At 46.9% G+C, this 24,808-nt stretch overlaps 1 protein-coding gene across 1 annotated transcript; it reads right to left on the reverse strand.

Annotated features, from left to right (window-relative positions):
- Window positions 1–842: 842 nt before the first annotated feature.
- LOC109762321 (uncharacterized) lies at window positions 843–1,522 on the reverse strand. Its single transcript, XM_020321158.4, has one exon. It carries the CDS (start codon window positions 1,451–1,453, stop codon window positions 1,052–1,054), a length of 402 nt encoding a protein of 133 aa, XP_020176747.1. The 5' UTR covers window positions 1,454–1,522; the 3' UTR covers window positions 843–1,051.
- Between the last annotated feature and the right edge of the window lie 23,286 nt (window positions 1,523–24,808).

The following is a 24,808-nucleotide window of genomic DNA, read 5'->3' on the forward strand; positions in this document are numbered from 1 at the left end:
CTGTGTTGCAGAAAAGGAAGGTAATAATGTAACAACCCAGCAATTAGTGGGCAATACCAGAAGATGGCAATGTCCAACAACATAAGAAACCTAAGATGTACTCCCTCCGGAAAGAAATATAAGAGCGTTTAGATCACTATCTAAACGCTCTTATATTTCTTTAGGGAGGGAAGTATAGTGTTTCTTAACAAATACTGTCGGCATGAACTGACAAAAAATACCATAAGCATCAATAGGTCAAAATTTACCATAAGCAACCTAACTGTATTGCAGAAATGGCATGAACTGCTAACAGCAAGATTCATGTCATCAAAATCAACCCAGTTGAACAAGAATTGAACTGCTAACGGTAAGATTCATGTAATGAACATCACCCAACTTGAACTAGAGTTGAAATGCTAACGGCAAGGTTCGTGTAATCAGAATCAACCAAGTTAAACAAGAGTTGAACTGCTAACGGCAAGATTCATGTAATCAACATCAACCGAGTTGAACCACTAACAAGATTCATATAATCTAAAGCAACCAAGTTGAACTACAAACAGCATGTATCTACATCAACCAAATTGAACTAGTCTTTCTTAACCAATAATACTGTCGGTGTGAACTGCTAACTGCAAGATTCAAGTAATCTGAATCAACAAAATTGAACTAGAGTTGAGAAAATACATACCATTTATAAAAGGATAACCAGATGCTGATGATGTCCATTGATAACTAGATACACATCTGACAAGAAATTGAATTCCCCTAGTACTGCGTGTATGTGCCTATAAGCAAGCCCAGAACAAAATATCCTGAATGAATTCACAGATCACCCAATAGATCGTAGAAGGAAAGCATAACAAATTTGCACTTCTCTTCCCCATTTTTGCAGTTACACAAAACTCTGCAGAACTATTCTTTATAGTATTTGTTTTTCACATCGATTTGGTACAGACAAACAAGGTAAAGGATAAACTGTAAGACATCGAACTAAATCAAACAAGGGAGGGGCTAGATCCCTGAATCTACAAGTATACCGCGACTAATACAACACGACGGGTCCCATCTAGTGGGCGGCGACGACCATATCCGGCGCGTTGAAGAACTCCATAACCGCCTCGAATGGCAGGTCCGGGCTGGGCATCGGCGGCGAGAAGAGCGCCACCACCTTCCCCGCCGTGAGCTTCTTCCGCTGCGGGAACCGCGGGGCGAGGAGCCTCGACCCGGGCACGAAGTAGGGCACGAAGGGCCCGCTCTCGCCGTCCCCGCCCGCCGCGGGCGCGGGAGCGGGAGGGGGAGAGGGGGACGGCTGCGGCGAGGCCGGGGCCGGGCGGGAGTAGGCGGGCTTCGAGCGGCGGCGGAGCCTGGCGTCGCGGAGACGGGCGAGGGCGCCGGGGCGGAGGAAGCGGAGGTGGTCGCCGGCCGCGGCGGCGGCGGACGGGGATCGGGTCTTGCGGGTGGCTGCCATGTGGGGTCCGGGTGACGGTGGGGGTGGATTGGGCCAATGGGATGGGTGGGATGCTGTGGAAGGAGGAGAGAGCGGCGGTATTTGAAGGGGGGGTGGGGTAGGGTTGGGCGGGAGGCGCGAGCCTTGGGAGGGAAAAGCTTTTGGGGGAAATTCGTATGTTCACTTCCAAATCGGTGATGGCGCTCCGTGGGAGTATGACGTGTGGGGCCGTAGGTGGTGGGGCCCGCGTGGCGGTGGGACGGTTTGCGCGTTCTTACCGAGCGGGCGAGCGGTTGCGTGGTGCGGTTGACGACGTTTTGAAACGGGACGGCGGCCGGTGGCGGGTGGCGCGTGGCGTGGACGATGCGCGCTGTCATCTCGCCCACGGGCCACGGCAATGGGTGGCCTTTGCCCGTAATCAACGTGTGGGTTTCTAATTTCAAAAAAAAAACGTGTGGGTTTCTAAAATTGGGCCACCTGCATTAGTAATATTATTTTTGCCTAAAAAATATTTTATTCTTTTCCCGAATCAGTCAGAAGTAATATTCGTTTGACATTGCGATGGAATATTGGTGTTTTTGTTTCTTGCCCTATTTTTGTCTACTCTATACAGTACCCTCCGTTCACAAATATAAGATATTTTGGACATATATTTTAATATGAACTACATTAGAACTGAAATTAGTGGACAAACACACTAAATCGTGTCAATATCCATCCAATTCACAAAAAAGTTAGACACGCTTATATTTGTGAACGGAGGAAGTATTTGACTAATCATTTTTGTTTTTGTGCATTTTTTAGGGATCCCTATGAATATTTTTCTTTTGTGAGATGTACAAATATGTTGTAAACTAAGACATTAAGTACAAGAACGGTTAGGTTTTTTTTCCTCGAATTGTTTGCCTCCAACTGATATCTTGCTTTGTTTTTATAGGAGCCTTTTAGTGGTCATCGGGTGGAGTGAATCCCTAACAGCCTGTGCAATATTATTTATGAAATTATTTCTAGGTGCCATGTAAACCGGCTGAGATCGCTTCTTGATGGTATGATATCCCTAACCCAATATGTTTATATTGTTGGGAGACTAATTTCAGATAATGCTCCTACAACCTTTGAATGTATGCATTCTTTGAGCATGCTCAAGACGAATTTTGTGCTTATAAAGTGGATTTAGCCAAAGCATATGATCGAATAGATTGGCACTTTTTGGAATGTATGATGGGGGCTATGGGTTTTGCTTCGGTCTGGATGAACTGGATTATGACTTGCGTTATGTCGGTCAAATTTTTGATGCATTTTAATGGTCAGCTTTTGGATTCATTCTCCCCTTCATGTGGTATCGGGCAAGGGGATCCTTTATCTCCGTATTTATTCTTGATTGTGGCGGAGGCACCATCTTTGTTGCTTCATGATGCGTGTGCTAGAGGGGCTCTTCAAGTTTCCGGTTGAATAAGCACGCTCCGGGTATTTCCCATCTTTTGTTTGCGATGATTGTCTTCTGTTTTTCAATGGATCCATTGATCATGCGTTGACTATTAAAAATATTTTATCAATCTATGAGGAGGGGACTGGCCAGTTACCGAGCAAGATAAGTGTTCCATTATGTCCGAGAAAAAGTGTAGCATGAAAGATTAAGTGTCTGTCATGGTAATTTTGAGTATTCCCGCCAATGGTTTTGAGGATAAATATCTTCGCTTGTAGATGCCACAAGGAAGAATGAAGGCTGAGAAACTAGATGATGCCCCGCGCGTTGCCGCGGTAACTTTATTAAAAAAATGTATAAATTGTTGAGGAACGTAGTATTTCAAAAAAATTCCTACGATCACGCAAGATCTATCTAGGAGAAGCATAGACACGAGCGGGGAGAGTGTGTCCACGTACCCTCGTAGACCGAAAGCGGAAGCGTTTAGTAACGCGGTTGATGTAGTCGAACGTCTTCGCGATCCAACCGACCCAAATACCAAACGCACGGCACCTCCGCGATCTGCACACGTTCAGCTCGATGACGTCCCTCGAACTCTTGATCCAGTTGAGGCCGAAGGAGAGTTCCGTCAGCACGACGGCGTGGCGATGGTGATGATGAAGTTACCGGCGCAGGGCTTCGCCTAAGCACTACGACGATATGACCGAGGTGTGTTTCTGTGGAGGGGGGCACCGCACACGGCTAAAAGATCAACTTGTGTGTTCTAGGGTGCCCCCTCCCCACGTATATAAAGGAGGGAGGGAGTGTTGGAAATATGCCCTACAGGCAATAATAAAATGGTTATTATTATATTTCCTTGTTCATGATAATTGTCTATTGTTCATGCTATAATTGTGTTATCCGGAAATCGTAATACATGTGTGAATACATAGACCACAGCATGTCCCTAGTGAGCCTCTAGTTGACTAGCTCGTTGATCAATAGATGGTTACGGTTTCCTGACCATGGACATTGGATGTCGTTGATAACGGGATCACATCATTAGGAGAATGATGTGATGGACAACACCCAATCCTAAGCATAGCACAGGATCAAGTAGTTCGTCTGCTAAAGCTTTTCTAGTGTCAAGTATCATTTACTTAGACCATGAGATTGTGCAACTCCCGGATACCGTAGGAATGCTTTGGGTGTGCCAAACGTCACAACGTAACTGGGTGGCTATAAAGGCACACTACGGGTATCTCCGAAAGTGTCTGTTGGGTTGGCACGAATCGAGACTGGGATTTGTCACTCCGTATGACGGAGAGGTATCTCTGGGCCCACTCGGTAATGCATCATCATAATGAGCTCAATGTGACTAAGCAGTTAGTCACGGGATCATGCATTATGGAACGAGTAAAGTGACTTGGCGGTAACGAATTGAACGAGGTATTTGATACCGACAATCGAATCTCGGGCAAGTAACATACCGATTGACAAAGGGAATTGTATACGGGATTGTTTGAATCCCCGACATCGTGGTTCATCCGATGAGATCATCGTGGAACATGTGGGAACCAACATGGGTATCCAGATCCCGTTGTTGGTTATTGGCCGGAGAGATGTCTCGGTCATGTCTGCATGATTCCCGAACCCGTAGGGTCTACACACTTAAGGTTCGGTGACGCTAGAGTTGTTATGGGAATTAGTATGCGGTTACCGAATGTTGTTCGGAGTCCCGGATGAGATCCCGGACGTCATGAGGAGTTTCGAAATGGTCCAGTGATAAAGATTTATATATGGGAAGTCCTTATTCGGTCGCCGGAAGTGTTCGGGGGTTTATCGGTATTGTACCGGGACCACCGAAAGGGTTCCGGGGGTCCACCGGGAGGGTCCACCTGCCCCGGAGGGCCCTATGGGCTGAATATGGAGGGGAACCAGCCCCTAGGTGGGCTGGGCGCCAAATCCCCCTAGGGCCCATGCGCCTAGGGTTGGGGGGGAACCCTAAAGGGGGCGCCCCCTTGGCTTGGGGGGCAAGCTTCCCCCTTGGCCGCTGCCCCCCCTCTAGATCCATCTGGAGGGGGCCGCCCCCCCTCTCCCTTGCCCCTATAAATAGAGGGGAGGTGGGAGGACTGCCGCACCCTTCCCCTGGCGCAGCCCTCTCCCTCCCTAACACCTCCTCCTCCTCCATAGTGCTTGGCGAAGCCCTGCCGGAGAACTGCAAGCTCCACCACCACGCCGTCGTGCTGCCAGAGCTCTTCCCAACTTCTCCTTCCCCCTTGCTGGATCAAGAAGGAGGAGACGTCCCCGTGCTGTACGTGTGTTGAACGCGGAGGCGTCGTTGTTCGGCGCTTAGATCGAAATCAACCGTGATCTGAATCGCTGCGAGTACGACTCCTTCATCCGCGTTCTTGTAACGCTTCCGCGTTGCGATCTTCAAGGGTATGAAGATACACTCCCCTCTCTCTCATTGCTAGTCTCTCCATAGATTGATCTTGGTGATGCGTAGAATTTTTTTAATTTCTGCAACGATCCCCAACAGTGGCATCATGAGCTAGGTCTATGCGTAGTTTCTATGCACGAGTAGAACACAAGTTGTTGTGGGCGTCGATTTTGTCAATTTACTTGCCGTTACTAGTCTTATCTTGATTCGGCGGCATCGTGGGATGAAGCGGCCCGGACCGACCTTACACGTACGCTTACGTGACACAGGTTCCACTGACTGACATGCACTAGTTGCATAAGGTGGCTAGCGGGTGTCTGTCTCTCCCACTTTAGTCGGATCGGATTCGATGAAAAGGGTCCTTATGAAGGGTAAATAGAAATTGGCATATCACGTTGTGGTTTTGGCGTAGGTAAGAAACGTTCTTGCTAGAAACCTATAGCAGCCACGTAAAAACTTGCAACAACAATTAGAGGACGTCTAACTTGTTCTTGCAGCATATGCCGTGTGATGTGATATGGCCAAAAGGATGTGATGAATAATATATGTGATGCATGAGATTGATCATGTTCTTGTAATAGGAATCATGACTTGCATGTCGATGAGTATGACAACCGGCAGGAGCCATAGGAGTTGTCTTAATTTATTGTATGACCTGCGTGTCAATGAAAACGCCATGTAATTACATTACTTTATTGCTAACCGTTAGCCATAGTAGTAGAAGTAACAGTTGGCGAGACAACTTCATGAAGACACGGTGATGGAGATCATGGTGTCATGCCGGTGACGATGATGATCATGGCGCCCCGAAGATGGAGATCAAAAGGAGCAAAATGATATTGGCCATATCATGTCACTATTTGATTGCATGTGATGTTTATCATGTTTTACATCTTATTTTCTTAGAACAACAGTAGCTTAAATAAGATGATCCCTCGCTAAAATTTCAAGAAAGTGTTCCCCCTAACTGTGCACCGTTGCGAAGGTCCGTTGTTTCGAAGCACCACGTGATGATCGGGTGTGATAGATTCTAACGTTCGAATACAACGGGTGTAAGCCAGATTTACACATGCAAAAACACTTAGGTTGACTTGATGAGCCTAGCATGTACAGACATGGCCTCGGAACACGAGAGACCGAAAGGTCGAACATGAGTCATATAGTAGATACGATCAACATGGAGATGTTCATCGTTGATGACTAGTCCGTCTCACCTGATGATCGGACACAGCCTAGTCGATTCGGATCATGTATCACTTAGATGACTAGAGAGATGTCTATCTGAGTGGGAGTTCATTAAATAATTTGATTAGATGAACTTAATTATCATGAACTTAGTCTAAATATCTTTACAATATGTCTTGTAGATCAAATGGCCCACACTAATGTTGCCCTCAACTTCAACGCGTTCCTAGAGAAAATCAAGCTGAAAGACGATGGTAGCAACTATACGGACTGGGTCCGTAACTTGAGGATCATCCTCATAGCTGCCAAGAAAGCATATGTCCTTGATGCACCACTAGGTGAAGCACCTGTTTTCCCAACAACTCAAGACGTTATGAACGCCTGGCAGTCGCGTAGTGATGATTACTCCCTGGTTCAGTGTGGCATGCTTTACAGCTTAGAATCGGGGCTTCAAAAGCGTTTTGAGCAGCACGGAGCATATGAGATGTTCCAAGAGCTGAAAATGGTTTTCCAAGCTCATGCCCGAGTCGAGAGATATGAAGTCTCCGACAAGTTCTACAGTTGTAAGATGGAGGAGAATAGTTCTGTCAGCGAGCACATACTCAAAATGTCTGGGTTGCACAACCGCTTGTCTCAGCTGGGAGTTAATCTCCCGGATGACGCGGTCATTGACAGAATCCTTCAGTCGCTTCCACCTAGCTACAAGATCTTTGTGATGAATTTCAATATGCAGGGGATGGAGAAAACCATTCCTGAGGTATATTCAATGCTGAAATCAGCGAGGTGGAGATCAAAAAGGAACATCAAGTGTTGATGGTCAATAAAACCACTAGTTTCAAGAAAGGCAAAGGTAAGAAGAACTTCAAGAAGGACGGCAAGGGAGTTGCCGCGCCCGGTAAGCCAGTTGCCGGGAAGAAGCCAAAGCATGGAGCCAAGCCTGAGACTGAGTGCTTTTATTGCAAGGGAAACGGTCACTGGAAGCGGAACTGCCCCAAGTACTTAGTGGATAAGAATGTTATTGATGTGTACCTTACCAGCACTCGTAGTAGCTCCTGGGTATTTGATACCGGTGCGGTTGCTCATATTTGTAACTCAAAACAGGAGCTGCGGAATAAGCGGAGACTGGCGAAGGACGAGGTGACGATGCGCATCGGGAATGGTTCCAAGGTCAATGTGATCGCCGTCGTCACGCTACCTCTACATTTACCTACGAGATTAGTTTTAAACCTCAATAATTGTTATTTAGTGCCAGCTTTGAGCATGAACATTGTATCTGGATCTCGTTTAATGCGAGATGGCTACTCATTTAAATCTGAGAATAATGGTTGTTCTATTTATATGAGAGATATGTTTTATGGTCATGCCCCACTGGTCAATGGTTTATTCTTATTGAATCTCGAACGTGATGTTACAAATATTCATAGTATGAATGCCAAAAGATGTAAGTTTGATAATGATAGTCCCACATACTTGTGGCACTGCCGCCTTGGTCACATTGGTGTCAGACGCATGAAGAAACTCCATGCAGATGGACTTTTGGAGTCTCTTGATTATGAATCATTTGACACGTGCGAACCATGCCTCATGGGCAAAATGACCAAGACTCCGTTCTTCGGAACAATGGAGTGAGCAACCAACTTATTGGAAATCATACATACTGATGTGTGCGGTCCAATGAGCGTTGAGGCTCGCGGTGGTTATCGTTATGTTCTCACCCTCACTGATGACTTAAGTAGATATGGGTATGTCTACTTAATGAAACACAAGTCTGAGACCTTTAAAAAGTTCAAGGAATTTCAGAGTGAGGTTGAGAATCAACGTGACAGGAAAATAAAGTTCTTACGATCAGATCGTGGAGGGGAATATTTGAGTCACGAATTTGGCACGCACCTAAGGAAATGTGGAATTGTGTCACAACTCACGCCGTCTGGAACACCTCAGCGTAATGGTGTGTCCGAACATCGTAATCGCACTCTATTGGATATGGTGCAATCTATGACGATGTCTCTTACCGATCTACCGCTATCATTTTGGGTTATGCTTTAGAGACTACCGCATTCACTTTAAATAGGGCTCCGTCGAAATCCGTTGAGATGACACCGTATGAATTATGGTTTGGAAAGAAACCTAAGCTGTCGTTTCTGAAAGTTTGGGGAAAAGCTCGAATCCAAGTCGGAAAAATGCGTCTTCATAGGATACCCTAAGGAAACTATTGGGTATACCTTCTACCTCAGATCCGAAGGCAAGATCTTTGTTGCCAAGAATGGATCCTTTCTAGAGAAAGAGTTTCTCTCGAAAGAAGTAAGTGGGAGGAAAGTAGAACTTGATGAGGTATTGCCTCTTGAACCAGAGAGTAGCACAGCTCAGGAAGATGTTTCTGTGGTGCCTGCACCGACTAGAGAGGAAGTTAATGATGATGATCATGAAACTTCAGATCAAGTTGCTACTGAACTTCGTAGGTCCACAAGGACACGTTCCGCACCAGAGTGGTACGGCAACCCTGTCCTGGAAATCATGTTGTTAGACAATGGTGAACCTTCAAACTATGAAGAAGCGATGGCGGGCCCGGATTCCAACAAATGGCTTGAAGCCATGAAATCCAAGATGGGATCCATGTATGAAAACGAAGTATGGACTTTGACAGACTTGCCCGATGATCGGCAAGCCATAGAGAATAAATGGATCTTTAAGAAGAAGACAGACGCGAATGGTAATGTGACCATCTATAAGGCTCGGCTTGTCGCTAAGGGTTATCGACAAGTTCAAGGGGTTGACTACGATGAGACCTTCTCACCCGTAGCGAAGCTGAAGTCCGTTCGAATCATGTTAGCAATTGACGCATTCTATGATTATGAGATATGGCAAATGGACGTCAAAACGGCATTCCTTAATGGTTTCCTTAAGGAAGAATTGTATATGATGCAGCCGAAAGGTTTTGTCGATCCTAAGAATGCTGACAAGGTATGCAAGCTCCAGCGCTCAATCTATGGGCTGGTGCAAGCATCTCAGAGTTGGAACATTCGCTTTGATGAGATGATCAAAGTGTTTGGGTTTACGCAGACTTATGGAGAAGCCTGTGTTTACAAGAAAGTGAGTGGGAGCTCGGTAGCATTTCTCATATTATATGTGGATGACATACTATTGATGGGAAATGACATAGAATTTTTGGAAAGCATAAAGGCCTACTTGAATAAGTGTTTTTCAATGAAGGACCTTGGAGAAGCTGCTTACATATTAGGCATCAAGATCTATAGAGATAGATTGAGACGCCTCATTGGTCTTTCACAAAGCACATACCTTGACAAGATATTGAAGAAGTTCAATATGGATCAGTCCAAGAAGGGGTTCTTGCCTGTATTGCAAGGTGTGAGATTGAGCACGGCTCAATGCCCGACCACGGCAGAAGATAGAGGAAAGATGAGTGTCATCCCCTATGCCTCGGCCATAGGGTCGATTATGTATGCCATGCTGTGTACCAGACCTGATGTGAACCTTGCCGTAAGTTTGGTAGGAAGGTACCAAAGTAATCCCGGCATGGAACACTGGACAGCGGTCAAGAATATCCTGAAGTACCTGAAAAGGACTAAGGATATGTTTCTCGTTTATGGAGGTGACGAAGAGCTCGTCGTAAAGGGTTACGTCGATGCTAGCTTCGACACAGATCTGGATGACTCCAAGTTGCAAACTGGATACGTGTATATTTTGAATGGTGGGGCAGTCAGCTGGTGCAGTTGCAAACAAAGCGTCGTGGCGGGATCTACATGTGAAGCGGAGTACATAGCAGCCTCGGAGGCAGCACAGGAAGCAGTCTGGATGAAGGATTTCATCACCGACCTGGAGTTATTCCCAATGCACCGGGCCCAATGACACTCTTCTGTGACAACACTGGAGCTATTGCCCTTGCCAAGGAGCCCAGGTTTCACAGGAAGACTAGGCATATCAAGCGTCGCTTCAAATCCATTCATGAAAATGTTCAAGATGGAGACATAGATATTTGTAAAGTGCATACAGACCTGAATGTCGCAGATCGGTTGACTAAACCTCTTCCACGAGCAAAACATGATCAACACCAGAACTCTATGGGTGTTCGATTCATCACAATGTAACTAGATTATTGACTCTAGTGCAAGTGGGAGACTGTTGGAAATATGCCCTAGAGGCAATAATAAAATGGTTATTATTATATTTCCTTGTTCATGATAATTGTCTATTGTTCATGCTATAATTTTGTTATCCGGAAATCGTAATACATGTGTGAATACATAGACCACAACATGTCCCTAGCGAGCCTCTAGTTGACTAGCTCGTTGATCAATAGATGGTTACGGTTTCCTGACCATGGACATTGGATGTCGTTGATAACGGGATCACATCATTAGGAGAATGATGTGATGGACAACACCCAATCCTAAGCATAGCACAAGATCGTGTAGTTCGTCTGCTAAAGCTTTTCTAATGTCAAGTACCATTTCCTTAGACCATGAGATTGTGCAACTCCCGGATACCGTAGGAATGCTTTGGGTGTGCCAAACGTCACAACGTAACTGGGTGGCTATAAAGGCACACTACGGGTATCTCCGAAAGTGTCTGTTGGGTTGGCACGAATCGAGACTGGGATTTGTCACTCCGTATGACGGAGAGGTATCTCTGGGCCCACTCGGTAATGCATCATCATAATGAGCTCAATGTGACTAAGCAGTTAGTCACGGGATCATGCATTATGGAACAAGTAAAGTGACTTGCCGGTAACGAGATTGAACGAGGTATTGGGATACCGATGATCGAATCTCGGGCAAGTAACATACCGATTGACAAAGGGAATTGTATACGGGATTGTTTGAATCCCCGACATCGTGGTTCATCCGATGAGATCATCGTGGAACATGTGGGAACCAACATGGGTATCCAGATCCCGCTATTGGTTATTGGCCGGAGAGATGTCTCGGTCATGTCTGCATGATTCCCGAACCCGTAGGGTCTACACACTTAAGGTTCGTGACGCTAGAGTTGTTATGGGAATTAGTATCGATTACCGAATGTTGTTCGGAGTCCCGGATGAGATCCCGGACGTCACGAGGAGTTCCGGAATGGTCCGGAGATAAAGATTTATATATGGGAAGTCCTTATTCGGTCGCCGAAAGTGTTCGGGGGTTTATCGGTATTGTACCGGGACCACCGAAAGGGTTTCGGGGGTCCACCGGGAGGGTCCACCTGCCCCGGAGGGCCCTATGGGCTGAATATGGAGGGGAACCAGCCCCTAGGCGGGCTGGGCACCAAACCCCCCTCGGGCCCATGTGCCTAGGGTTGGGGCGAAACCCTAAAGGGGGCGCTCCCCTTGGCTTGGGGGGCAAGCCTCCCCCTTGGCCGCCGTCCCCCCTCTAGATACATCTGGAGGGGGCCGGCCCCCCTCTCCCTTGCCCATATAAATAGAGGGGAGGTGGGAGGACTGCCGCACCCTTCCCCTGGCGCAGTTCTCTCCCTCCCTAACACCTCATCCTCCTTCGTAGTGCTTGGCGAAGCCCTGCCGGAGAACTGCAAGCTCCACCACCACGCCGTCGTGCTGCCGGAGCTCTTCCCCAACTTCTCCTTCCCCCTTGCTGGATCAAGAAGGAGGAGACGTCCCCGTGCTGTACGTGTGTTGAACAGGGAGGCACCGTTGTTCGGTGCTTAGATTGGAATCAATCGCGATCTGAATCGCTACGAGTACGACTCCTTCATCCGCGTTCTTGTAACGCTTCCGCGTCGCGACCTTCAAGGGTATGAAGACACACTCCCCTCTCTCTCGTTGCTAGTCTCTCCATAGATTGATCTTGGTGATGCGTAGAAATTTTTAATTTCTGCAACGATCCCCAACAGGGAGGAGGAGGCCGACCAGGGGTGGCGCGCCCAAGGGGGGGAGTCCTACTCCAAGTAGGATTCGCCCCCCTTTCCTATTCGTACAAGGAGAAGGGGGAAAGAGGAGGAGGAGAGAAAGGAAAGGGGGGGCGCCCCCCAACCCTAGTCCAATTCGGTTTGGGCTAGGGGGGCACGCGCCACTCCTTGGCCTGCCTCCTCTCTTCCACCACTGGGCCCATGAGGCCCATTAACCCCCCGGGGGGTTCCGGTAACCCCCCGGTACTCCAGAAAATACCCGATACACTTCGGAACCATTCTGGTGTCCGAATATAACCTTCCAATATATCAATCTTTATGTCACGACTATTTTGAGACTCCTCGTCATGTCCGTGATCTCATCCGGGACTCCGAACAACCTTTGGTACATCAAATCACATAAACTCATAATACGAATCGTCATCGAACATTAAGCGTGCGGACCCTACGGGTTCGAGAACTATGTAGACATGACCGAGACACATCTCCGGTCAATAACCAATAGCGGAACCTGGATGCTCATATTGGCTCCTACATATACTACACAGATCTTTATCGGTCAAACCGCATAACAACATACATTGTTCCCTTTGTCATCGGTATGTTACTTGCCCGAGATTCGATCGTCGGTATCACCATACCTAGTTCAATCTCGTTACCGGCAAGTCTCGTTACTCGTTGTGTAATGCATCATCCCGCAACTAACTCATTAGTCACATTGCTTGCAAGGCTTATAGTGATGTGCATTACCGAGAGGGCCCAGAGATACCTCTCCGACAATCGGAGTGAAAAATCCTAATCTCGATCTATGCCAACTCAACAAACACCATTGGAGACACCCGTAGAGCATCTTTATAATCACCCAGTTACGTTGTGACGTTTGATAGCACACTAAGTGTTCCTCCGGTATTTGGGAGTTGCATAATCTCATAGTCATAGGAACATGTATAAGTCATGAAGAAAGCAATAGCAATAAACTAAACGATCATAGTGCTAAGCTAACGGATGGGTCTTGTCCATCACATCATTCTCTAATGACGTGATCCCGTTCATCAAATGACAACACATGTCTATGGCTAGGAAACTTAACCATCTTTGATTAACGAGCTAGTCTAGTAGAGGCATACTAGGGACACTCTGTTTGTCTATGTATCCACACATGTACTAAGTTTCCGGTTAATACAATTCTAGCATGAATAACAAACACTTATCATGATATAAGGAGATATAAATAACAACTTTATTATTGCCTCTAGGGCATATTTCCTTTAGTCTCCCACTTGCACTAGAGTCAATAATCTAGATTACATAGTAATGATTCTAACACCCATGGAGTCTTGGTGCTGATGATGTTTTGCTCGTGAGAGAGGCTTAGTCAACGGGTCTGCAACATTCAGATCCGTATGTATCTTGCAAATCTCTATGTCCCCTTCCGACACTTGATGACGGATGGAATTGAAGCGTCTCTTGATGTGCTTGGTTCTCTTGTGAAATCTGGATTCCTTCGCCAATGCAATTGCTCCAGTATTGTCACAAAAGATTTTCATTGGACCCGATGCACTAGGTATGACACCTAGATCGGATATGAACTCCTTCATCCAGACTCCTTCATTTGCTGCTTCCGAAGCAGCTATGTATTCCGCTTCACACGTAGATCCCGCCACGACACTCTGTTTGGAACCGCACCAACTGACAGCTCCACCATTCAATATAAATACGTATCCGGTTTGTGACTTAGAGTCATCCGGATCACTGTCAAAGCTCGCATTGACGTAACCATTTACGACGAGCTCTTTGTCACCTCCATAAACGAGAAACATATCCTTAGTCCTTTTCATGTATTTCAGGATGTTCTTGACCGCTGTCCAGTGATCCACTCCTGGATTACTTTGGTACCTCCCTACTATACTTATAGCAAGGCACACATCAGGTCTGGTACACAGCATTGCATACATGATAGAACCTATGGTTGAGGCACAGGGAATGACTTTCATTTCCTCTCTATCTTCTACAGTTGTCGGGCATTGAGTCTCACTCATCTTCACACCTTGTAACACAGGCAAGACCCCTTTCTTTGACTGATCCATTTTGAACTTCTTCAAAATCTTATCAAGGTATGTGCTTTGTGAAAGTCCAATTAAGCGTCTTGATCTATCTCTATAGATGTTGATGCCCAATATGTAAGCAGCTTCACCGAGGTCTTTCATAGAAAAACTTTTATTCAAGTATCCTTTTATGCTATCCAGAAATTCTATATCATTTCCAATCAACAAGCTGAAGAGCAGGTTCACATTGTCCGGGATAATCTCAAGGCGGCCCAGTCCCGTCAGAAGAGCAACTATGACCGGAAACACTGGGGTTCAACTTATCAACCTGGTGAACAAGCTTATTTGCGTGTCACTCCTTTGAGAGGCACTCATCGGTTCGGAGTCAAGGGCAAGCTAGCTCCGCGCTACATTGGTCCTTTTCGCATTCTCGCCCGTCGTGGACTGGTGGCTTATCAACTAGAGTTGCCACCTCAGTTCTCTCACGTCCATGACGTCTTCCATGTGTCACAACTTCGTCATTGCTTCAAGGACCCGGAACGTGAAGTGGATTCGGAATTGATTGAAGTTCAAGATGATCTCACATAGAAAGAGCATCCGATCCGCATTCTTGAAGAAGCTGAACGTCGAACCCGCCAGAAGGTTACCAAGTTCCTCAAGGTGCAATGGTCGAATCATACTAAAGATGAAGCCACTTGGGAACGCGAAGATAACCTCCGGGCTGAATACCCCGACCTGTTCCCTTCTACCTCTTAATTCTCAGGACGAGAATTTCTTTTAGAGGAGAGTTGTAACACCCCGGTGTAATGATGCTACAGTAACCCCTGGGGTTAAGTTAATCATTTTGCTAAACAAGTGTTTGATCACCCTTGGTTCTCTCTCATTTCAAATTCCAGTTGAGTTCAATTTCAAATTCCGAGTGAAATTCAAAATTGCTCAAACATGAAAACTAAAATGTTCATCATGTGCCAAATAATCCACAACTAATATTGGTGGTGAACCAACATTTTTGCAAAGGGTTTGAGTGGCCTAAACTACTTAAAACAATGACCTAAGCAATAATTTAAATGTCTTATTAAATTATAAAATTTGCAAACTACTTCAAAAGTCTCACAACCTTTTTGTGGCAGTGCACAATAATTCTTTGAAATTCTCTTGGCCAGTGGCATAATTTTGCAAAGTCCTTAGTGTCTAAAAACAAGATGCAAAAGCTGCTGGAAAAACAGAAAATAAATTAAAAAGGAAAAGCAGAGGGGAGAGAGAGAAAAGAGCCCCTGGCCTCCCATTGGGCCTCGGCCCACTCCCCCTCCACGGTCGGTTCTCTGTGCCCCCGACCCCATCGCTACAGGAGGCTGGTCGCCGCCGCACCACCTTGCCGGCGCTGTCCCGAGGGGATAAGGCCGACAGCCGCGCCCCCTCGAGCTCCTCCCCGCTCTCACCCACTCACTCTGCCACTCCACTCCTCTCTCCGCCTCTCCCACTCCCCTCCAGATCCGCCTTGGCCGCGCCTCTCCGTCGCCGCTCACCGCACTCCATCGCGGACACCGGCCGGCCTTTGCCTCGCCGACATGCTCCCAGGCTCTGCCTCGACCTCCTCACCCTCCCCGCCGAGCCACACTGACCGGGACGGCCCCACAGCACTGCCACGACCTCGCCTTCGCCCTCGGCTCCGACGAACGCCGCCGCCCCGAATCCGCGCCACTGCTACTCCTAGTTACCCACCGGGCCACCGTGTGCCCCCGAGGTGAGCTCCGCCTCCCCCTTCCTTTGCTTCTCCTAGCGTGTCTCGGCCCCCCTGCCGCTAGCACGCAACGTCGCCGTAGCTCGTCGCCGCCCTGCTTCATAGTCGCCGTGGCCACACCCGCCGGCGAGCTCAGCCGAACACGGCCTCGTGCTCCGATCGCTCCCCGCAGCCAAGCGTCGTGGACCGCATCCCGTGTCGTGCCCCGTAGCACCATCCTCATCGTCGCCCGAGCGCGACCGCCGCCCTCTCGCCGCTCGTGGGCGCTGCTCCGGCCAACTCCGGTTACGCCACCGCCCCCAGTCGACGCGCCTTCGTGCGCTCGTTCGAACGCGCCAAGTTCCGCGCCAAAAGACCCCCTGTGCGCGATTCCCGGCAAAGTCCAGCGAGCCCTGCCGCTGTTTTGGTCGCCAGCGGCGAAACCCCGCCGCCGCCGACGTGGCACACCTGGGGCCCGCCTTTGGGTCACTGCCCGTGGGCCCCCTGGCCCCAGTTGACACGTTGACCGTGGTCAACTGTGCTGACTGGGCACACAGTGTCACTGACATGCGGGCCCCACCGCATATTTTGTTAAATAAACGTTTTTATAAATAAAAACAATTAGTTAAGCTAAATAGTCACTGACATATGGGGCCCAGCTGCTAATTAATCATGTTTAATTAAAATAACCCACTGTTAGCCCTCTTTTTATGACATGTGGGACCCACTGGTTAGGTTTGACCTGGTCAGCCGCCCTGCTGACTGCTGATGTCACTATGATGTCATGCTGACTCAATAAACCTTTCTGTTTATTTAAATAAATCCAGAAAATGGTTTAATCTTTGAAAATTCATAGCAAATAAACTGTAACTCGGATGCAAATGTTTTCTACATGAAAGTTGCTCAGAAAAACAAGACGAATCCGAATACGCGGTCCGTTCATCTGTCACATGCCCCTAGTAGGCGGAACATGGAACATTCCCCCTCCGGTCATCTATTTGACATAGGTCCGGAACCGGGAATACCTTCCCGGTTGAATTCCCCCTTCACTTATATCGTGTAGCCATACGTTAGGTCACACCCTGCACAGCTTATTGCCATGTTATGCTTAGTGATGCATCTGTTTGCTCTGTATTTACTGTTTCTTCCCCCTCTTCTCTCCGGTAGACCCCGATACTGATGCTGCCCCTGTGATCGACTACGTCAACGACGACACTTCTTCCTTTTCAGCAGAGCTTCCAGGCAAGCCCCCCCTTTGATCATCCCGATATCACCCATTCCATTCTCTCATGCTTGCATTAGATTTTGCTACTGTTATTGTTTGCACCTATTCTGATGCATAGCCTGCTTTTGTAACCTGCTCATTGTACCTTACCTGCTTATCCTAAACTGCTTAGTATAGGTTGGTTAGTGATCCATCAGTGACCCCCACCTTGTCCTTGTTGCCCCTGCTTCATCATTGACGACTCGATCAACGTGATCGAAGACCAGAGCCCGACACCTCACATCACATCACACCCTTTTTGTTGCTCGACTCTACAGAGTTACCATCGAGTGCCGAGGGTGGAACCTCATACATCACTCCTGACGAGATCTCTGTAGTGTAGCTATTCGGTCGTGGTCATCGAGGGTGATTTCCTCCTTAACCACTTCCGATACGACTTTGTCGTGCAACCCCTGAAGTGTGAACCTCGAGGGTGGATCCTCTTACGTTCACCTTGATGATTACATCAAGTGGAATTCACCGGGGGTGATTCCTCGGGTTTTCCCCTTGATGTTTGGACACATGGATACTTGGACTTTACAACTGTTACTTGGAAAGGCGGGTTGACCCTGAGGGGTACCCGCGAGTGATGTGGAGACGGGTTGACCTGGAGGGTGCCCGCGAGATAATTACGAGGCGTGGCCGGGCATTCCTAGCCCTTGCCGCAAGTCCTCGAGACAGGGCAACAGGGTCACATCTTTCATGAGTCTCTGCTTGTTACTGCGTGCTCCTAATCCACTACGATTTGGATATTTGATTCGAGGGGCCTTTGGCCTGATAGCACTAACCATCACGTGGGCATAGTATGGGCGTTCTGCGTCGTATGCATCAGTCGAAGCTTAATAGACGTCAGCGACTGAGCAACGCGCGTCGGGTTGGACCGCGTAAGCACCTGCCTTTTTGAAGGAGGTAGCTAGGTCTGCTCACCGGCCACCCTCGCAACGTGTAGGAGTTCCCGGGGCGATGGCCCATGACCCCTGGGGGCATAGGTTTAGTCTGGCGTGCTGACTTTTCTATTAAGCCTAGGTCGGGTTGCGGCGTATTGTTTGGCCGAGGCCGGGCATGACCCAGGAAAGTGTGTCCGGCCAGAGTTAATCGAGCGTGGTGGGTAAGTTGGTGCACCCATGCAGGGAAGAAAACATCTATCGATAGCCTGTCCTACGGTAACGGACACTTGGAGTTGTATCCCGATCGATACAACTAGAACTGGATACTTGAGGTGATAACTGGATAGTATGGCTCTGGGATTGCTTTCTCGCAGAGAGTCGAGAAAGGATCTCTGGCCGAGGTTGATAACACTACTACTTTACTTTATGCTACTCTTATCTCTTCTGATGCTGCAAGATGCTTGGAGCTGCTTGAAGATGCTAGTCTTCGATAGGCTAGGCTTTCCCCTTCTCTTCTGGCATTCTGCAGTCCAGTCCACAGATACAACCCATTTCATTGATACCGATGCATATGTAGTGTAGATCCTTGCTTGCGAGTACTTTGGATGAGTACTCACGGTTGCTTTGCTCCCCCTTTTCCCCCTTTCTTCTTCTTTCCGGTTGATGCAACCAGATGTCGGAGCCCAGGAGCTAGATGCCACCGTCGACGTGCCTACTACTACGTGGAGACCACCGACGACAAAGAGTAGTTAGGAGGCTCCCAGGCAGGAGGCCTTGCCTTTTCAATCGTAGATGCTTTTGTGCTGGCCTTCTTAAGGCAAACTTGTTTAACTTATGTCTGTACTCAGATATTGTTGCTTCCGCTGACTCGTTTGTATTCAAGCTGATGTATTCGAGCCCTCGAGGCCCCTGGCTTGTAATATAAAGCTTGTATTATTTTAATTTGTGTCTAGAGTTGTGTTGTGATATCTTCCCATGAGTCCTTGATCTTGATCGTACACATTTGCGTGTATGATTAGTGTACGATTGAATCGAGGGCGTCACAGTCCAGTGATCCACTCCTGGATTACTTTGGTACCTCCCTACTATACTTATAGCAAGGCACACATCAGGTCTGGTACACAGCATTGCATACATGATAGAACCTATGGCTGAGCATAGGGAATGACTTTCATTTTCTCTCTATCTTCTACAGTGGTCGGGCATTGAGTCTCATTCAACTTCACACCTTGTAACACAGGCAAGACCCCTTTCTTTGACTGATCCATTTTGAACTTCTTCAAAATCTTATCAAGGTATGTGCTTTGTGAAAATCCAATTAAGCGTCTTGATCTATCTCTATAGATCTTGATGCCCAATATGTAAGCAGCTTCACCGAGGTCTTTCATAGAAAAACTTTTATTCAAGTATCCTTTTATGCTATCCAGAAATTCTATATCATTTCCAATCAACAATATGTCATCCACATATAATATTAGAAATGCTACAGAGCTCACACTCACTTTCTTGTAAATACATGCTTCTCCAAAAGTCTGTATAAAACCATATGCTTTGATCACACTATCAAAACGTTTATTCCAACTCCGAGAGGCTTGCACCAGTCCATAAATGGATAGTTGGAGCTTGCACACTTTGTTAGCACCCTTTGGATCGACAAAACCTTCTGGTTGCATCATATACAACTCTTCTTCTAGAAATCCATTCAGGAATGCAGTTTTGACATCCATTTGCCAAATTTCATAATCATAAAATGCGGCAATTGCTAACATGATTCGGACAGACTTAAGCATCGCTACGGGTGAGAAAGTCTCATCATAGTCAACTCCTTGAACTTGTCGAAAACCTTTTGCAACAAGTCGAGCTTTGTAGACAGTAACATTACCATCATCGTCGGTCTTCTCACTACTGCAGGAGACTGCTAACGCGACACTATGATCAGAGACCCTTTGCCGAAACTGTGTGCGATGAAATAATCACAAACGGTGGTGTAAAAAACTGTCAAAAAAGGTGCAAAACATTTGCGATGATGGCTGCATCAAACACGGTTAAGATTTTAGTTGCATGTGCGATGCAGGGCATACGGTTAATCCATTCAAACTGTCTGCGATGAGGCAGAACAACAGAAACGGGCAGCCATAACAATGTGTGTGCGATGCAGGACACACGGTTAATTCATTCGAACTGTTTGCGATGAGGTAGAACAACAGAAACGGGTAGCCATATCAATGTGTGTGTGATATACGGCATACAGTTAACTCAGACGAACTGTTTTCGATTAGGGAACACAACAGAAATGGTTCAACTTAACAAGATGTGTGTGATATGCAGCATGCAGTTCACATGGATGAGCTGTTTGCGATGAGCCAAAAGAACACAAACGAGTCGTGTAAACAAGCACTACAAAAAATGCACTTCCATGATGATACGTGTTTGTCACAGTAGGTCGCGGTTTTTGTCATGCATGTACATCCATGACAAATTTATGACAGAATCAAGATAGTCATACCTGTGCTGTCGTAGAAGTGTTCCATGACATTACCAAAATTATCATCACGGAAGTGTCCACTTCCATGACGATAAATCGCGCGTCACAGAAGTGCTTTCGTCAAGGGTGACCGACACGTGGCATCCACCGTAACGGAACGCCGTTAAGCTATCGGGTCGGGTTTTGGATCCGATAACCCGTTAACAGCCCCGACCAATGGGGATTTTCCACGTGTAAAATCATCATTGGCTAGAGGAAACACGTGTCGGCTCATCGTTGGGACAGATGTCATCCGCTCACAGGACAGAAGGCGCCTATGATACGTCGACACGTGGCACGGCCCAACAGTGGCCCATTCCTATGAAAAGGCCAGCCCGTTTGACTTGGTCAAAAGCTGGCGGGCCGGCCCATGGAGAGCCTGTTAACGGCCTGTTCGCATATAGCCCATTTACAGCCTGCTAACCCAAGGCCCGTTACGCCCTATCCGAATTAGGCCCAGTAGCGTCATCTGGGCCATCCAATATGATTCCAGCCCGTTTTCACTTCTGGCCCATGTATAGCCCATGACGTCTTTCGGCCCATATGAGGCCCTTTGTAACTCTTGGCCCATTAGCGGCCCGTGCTGAAACTGGCCCGTAATGAACAGTGTATTACTTTACACCCATTAACAGCCCATGGTGAAACTGGCCCGTAATGAACAGTGTATCACTTTATACCCATTAACGGCCCATTATTCCGTTGGGCCGTTTCCAGCCCAAGTTAACTTTCGGCCTTCTGAGGGCCCATTTATTCTTGGACTCATTTGCAGCATTCGGTTACTTACGGCCCGTTACTGTCATTTTCTGCTTGTGGGCCAAATTCAGCCCGTCGTTACAGTCGGCCCGTTTGTGGACCGTTAGTCTGTTGGGCCATTTTCATAGCATCACCAAATACGGCCTATTAATGGCCCGTTATGGTCAGTCCATAAAACGTATGATTTCCATTAAAGGCTCGTCTACGGCCCATTAAAGGCCCGTACAAGCCCATAAATGAGTCGGCGGCCCATGGATCCTACGAGACATAGAAGGCCCATGGATCCTATGAGACGTAGAAGGCCCATGGATCCTACGAGACGTACAAGGCCCATGGATCCTACGAGACGTAGAAGGCCCATGGATCCTACGAGACGTAGAAGGCCCATGGATCCGACGGCCCGTGAAGGGCCATGGTCGGGCGAGTTGGCCCCCGTTTGAACGATATAGCATATTCAAAGAATTATCCTACTCAATACTATACAACAAAGAGATCAAGGCATAGAAAGGTAGAATAATCCTACACTATACAATAAAGAAATTACAGCCGATTATACCCACTGGGCATTATGGTTCGACACAGGTGATAATAAAGCATACACAAACAGAAAATTACATACACTGGGCAAATACAGCTCATACATCATGGACGCGCATCAACTTAACTCCATTTGAACTATAATCTCTTCAGAAAATAGGATTGGCCGAATTCAGATAGCACAAATTTCAGTCTGCGAAATCTCCAATTCCTTCATGGTTACCTCATTGTCTTGTTTCATTTTTTGACTCCTGCATCTAATACCTGCATGTCCAGTCTCAACTTGTTGATTATACGTTGACAATCATGTACACATTGTCTTGCCACCTCTAGTTGATGCTCGAGAACATCAGCACATTCCAATTCCAATCCATAATCATTCGGTAACGGCCATGCCGCACTGCTCGCAGATCTTTGTGTTGATGTCACTTCATCCTGAAATGTTTCTGTAAGTACACATGACTAGGGCAAAAATATAGTTACAACAGTGAAGCGAACAAGACACTATTTTGTACTACATGGCAAAACAGGACTAACAATAATGTTACACGTCACTTTCAAAAAAAATGTTACACGTCATGAAGCATAAGCAGGTGATATTTTAAAAATTATAAAAAAGATAGTCTGTGCAGCCTGCATACAGAAATCCCTCTTAGCTCACCAGATGAGCATGATGTTGGGGCCCAATCGAAAACACAGACAAGTTACAAATTTAGACAACACGTTGCGTATAAGTAAGCAAGCAGTTGGCCATTCTGTGCCTCAATTAAAGTCTTAGGGAGCATAATGAACAACAGAGGGTTTCATACAAACATACTACAACAGGCAAAACTATGCAATCATTAGCGTAGTATAAACTAGATTGTGAGCCTCATGCAATAATAGTTTGTTAATAGACTTCAAAGCTTCAGGCACACTTCGGCAGAGTAATTAAATGGTAAGGCATTTAATTATGTCAACTAATAGTGATACAAGTACCGAACATCAGGCATGATTATTTGGGCATCTCATTAACTGAGGACAAATAAAGCAATTGAAAAGAGAAAATTAACTATGCCTGAAACAAACAATGAATTGAACTGTTGAGTTGCATACAGTGACTTACCTTAGCAGGTTGAAGAGGCTCAGCGCAGCTCCTACTTCTCTTGCAAGGCTCCTTCCTAACATCTTGTACTTGGAAATCCTCAATCTTATCTTCATTGCACCCCCTCTGCAAGGTGACACAAACTAGTTACTCGTCTCCTTGGAAGATAAATATGCATACTTTCCAGTCTGTGAACACAAAAGGATGAGATTATAACAAAACAACACCACATAATGAAACATGCCGCATCTCTTGCACTTGCACACAATGAAATGAGCATTTACTATGTCTGCACTATGTAAAAACTAGGCATACCTTCAAACTGGATCTCCAGGTACTCTTGGAGAGCCTACTGTAGTGTACAGCCAAACCTTTATGTCACCTATGAGTTAGACAAGGCCCCACTACAGCAGCCCTTAGTGTTTAAATCGTTGACAAGCTCTGTTAGAGCGTTGGGTCAAGAACAGCAAGTAATCAAAGCAAACAGTCCTAGTATGGCTGGCTGATGCAAACAAGCAATTGAACAGATGTGTGAGCAAATCTTACATATCAAGAAAAGAAGCAAAGAAGGAGGCTTAAAGACCATCACTTGACTGACCAGATTTAAGGGGCATTTAAACGTCATGTGCAACGTATGAACTAACATAAACATTGCATATTCCAGATTCTACAATGGAATGCACATGTATTAGGTTATGCCATGTATGATGATGCCTAAATGTACAGATAGCAGGCATGAGTGATTCATCATGGCACGCACAATTGAATTACAGGTTAAGGGCCAGTTCGATTCCGCCTTTTCAGGGCATATTGTCAAAATAAGCCATAAAAGATGTAAAGAAGTCATTTTTGAGTTATGGGCTTGGGCTTAACTAATTTCGCTTTGGAGGTGGGTGTTTCGGGTAGAACCTCACTAAAAATTGAAGGGAAGGGGAATAGTGAAATGACTCTGTTGTCTGCCTATATTACACTCAAAATGCAACTGCTGACGCCCGTGTCACACCTGACCCTCAAGTAAAAACAAACACGCAAGCATTCATTGCCCTGCCCGCTTGCATCTCCTCTCTCCTTTCCCTCTACCTCGATCCCCTGCCTGCAGCACTAGGGTTCCTCCAGCGAGTCGTCGCCACTGGTCCCATCTGGCCTGGTCCTCGACGATGCTATGTCCAGCTAGGCTACATGGCCGGCGGGTAGGGGCAAATCTCCCTGGCTGCTCCTCCCTCTGGCGCCGCCCCTCATTCTCATGGTCTCCAGCAGCTGCTCCACTGTGGTTCGTCCAACGCACTACTCCGGCGGGCGCTGCACAACTACGGCTGATGCCACACTGCGGCAGAAGGCACCTTATTCCCCCTCCCCTCCTCCCAGGCCATGGCCTTGAGGTGCTATTGAAGGATGAGCTCATCCAACAAGGTGAGGATCTCCTCTAATTTTTTGCCAAATTTTCATTCTGATCCACTATACGATGAATTGCTATGAACTGCTTCTGCTGCTGCTATATGATGCATTGCTATGAGATGCTCCTGCTGCTGCTATATGATGAATTGCTATGAGCTACTGCTGCTGCTATATGATGAATTGCTATGAGCTGCTGCTGCTGCTATATGATGAGTTGCTACAAGCTGCTCCTGCTGCTGCTATATGATGAATTGCTATGAGCT

The sequence above is a fragment of the Aegilops tauschii genome, chromosome 2 (assembly GCF_002575655.3).
Source record: "Aegilops tauschii subsp. strangulata cultivar AL8/78 chromosome 2, Aet v6.0, whole genome shotgun sequence".
Taxonomy (NCBI): Eukaryota; Viridiplantae; Streptophyta; class Magnoliopsida; order Poales; family Poaceae; genus Aegilops; species Aegilops tauschii.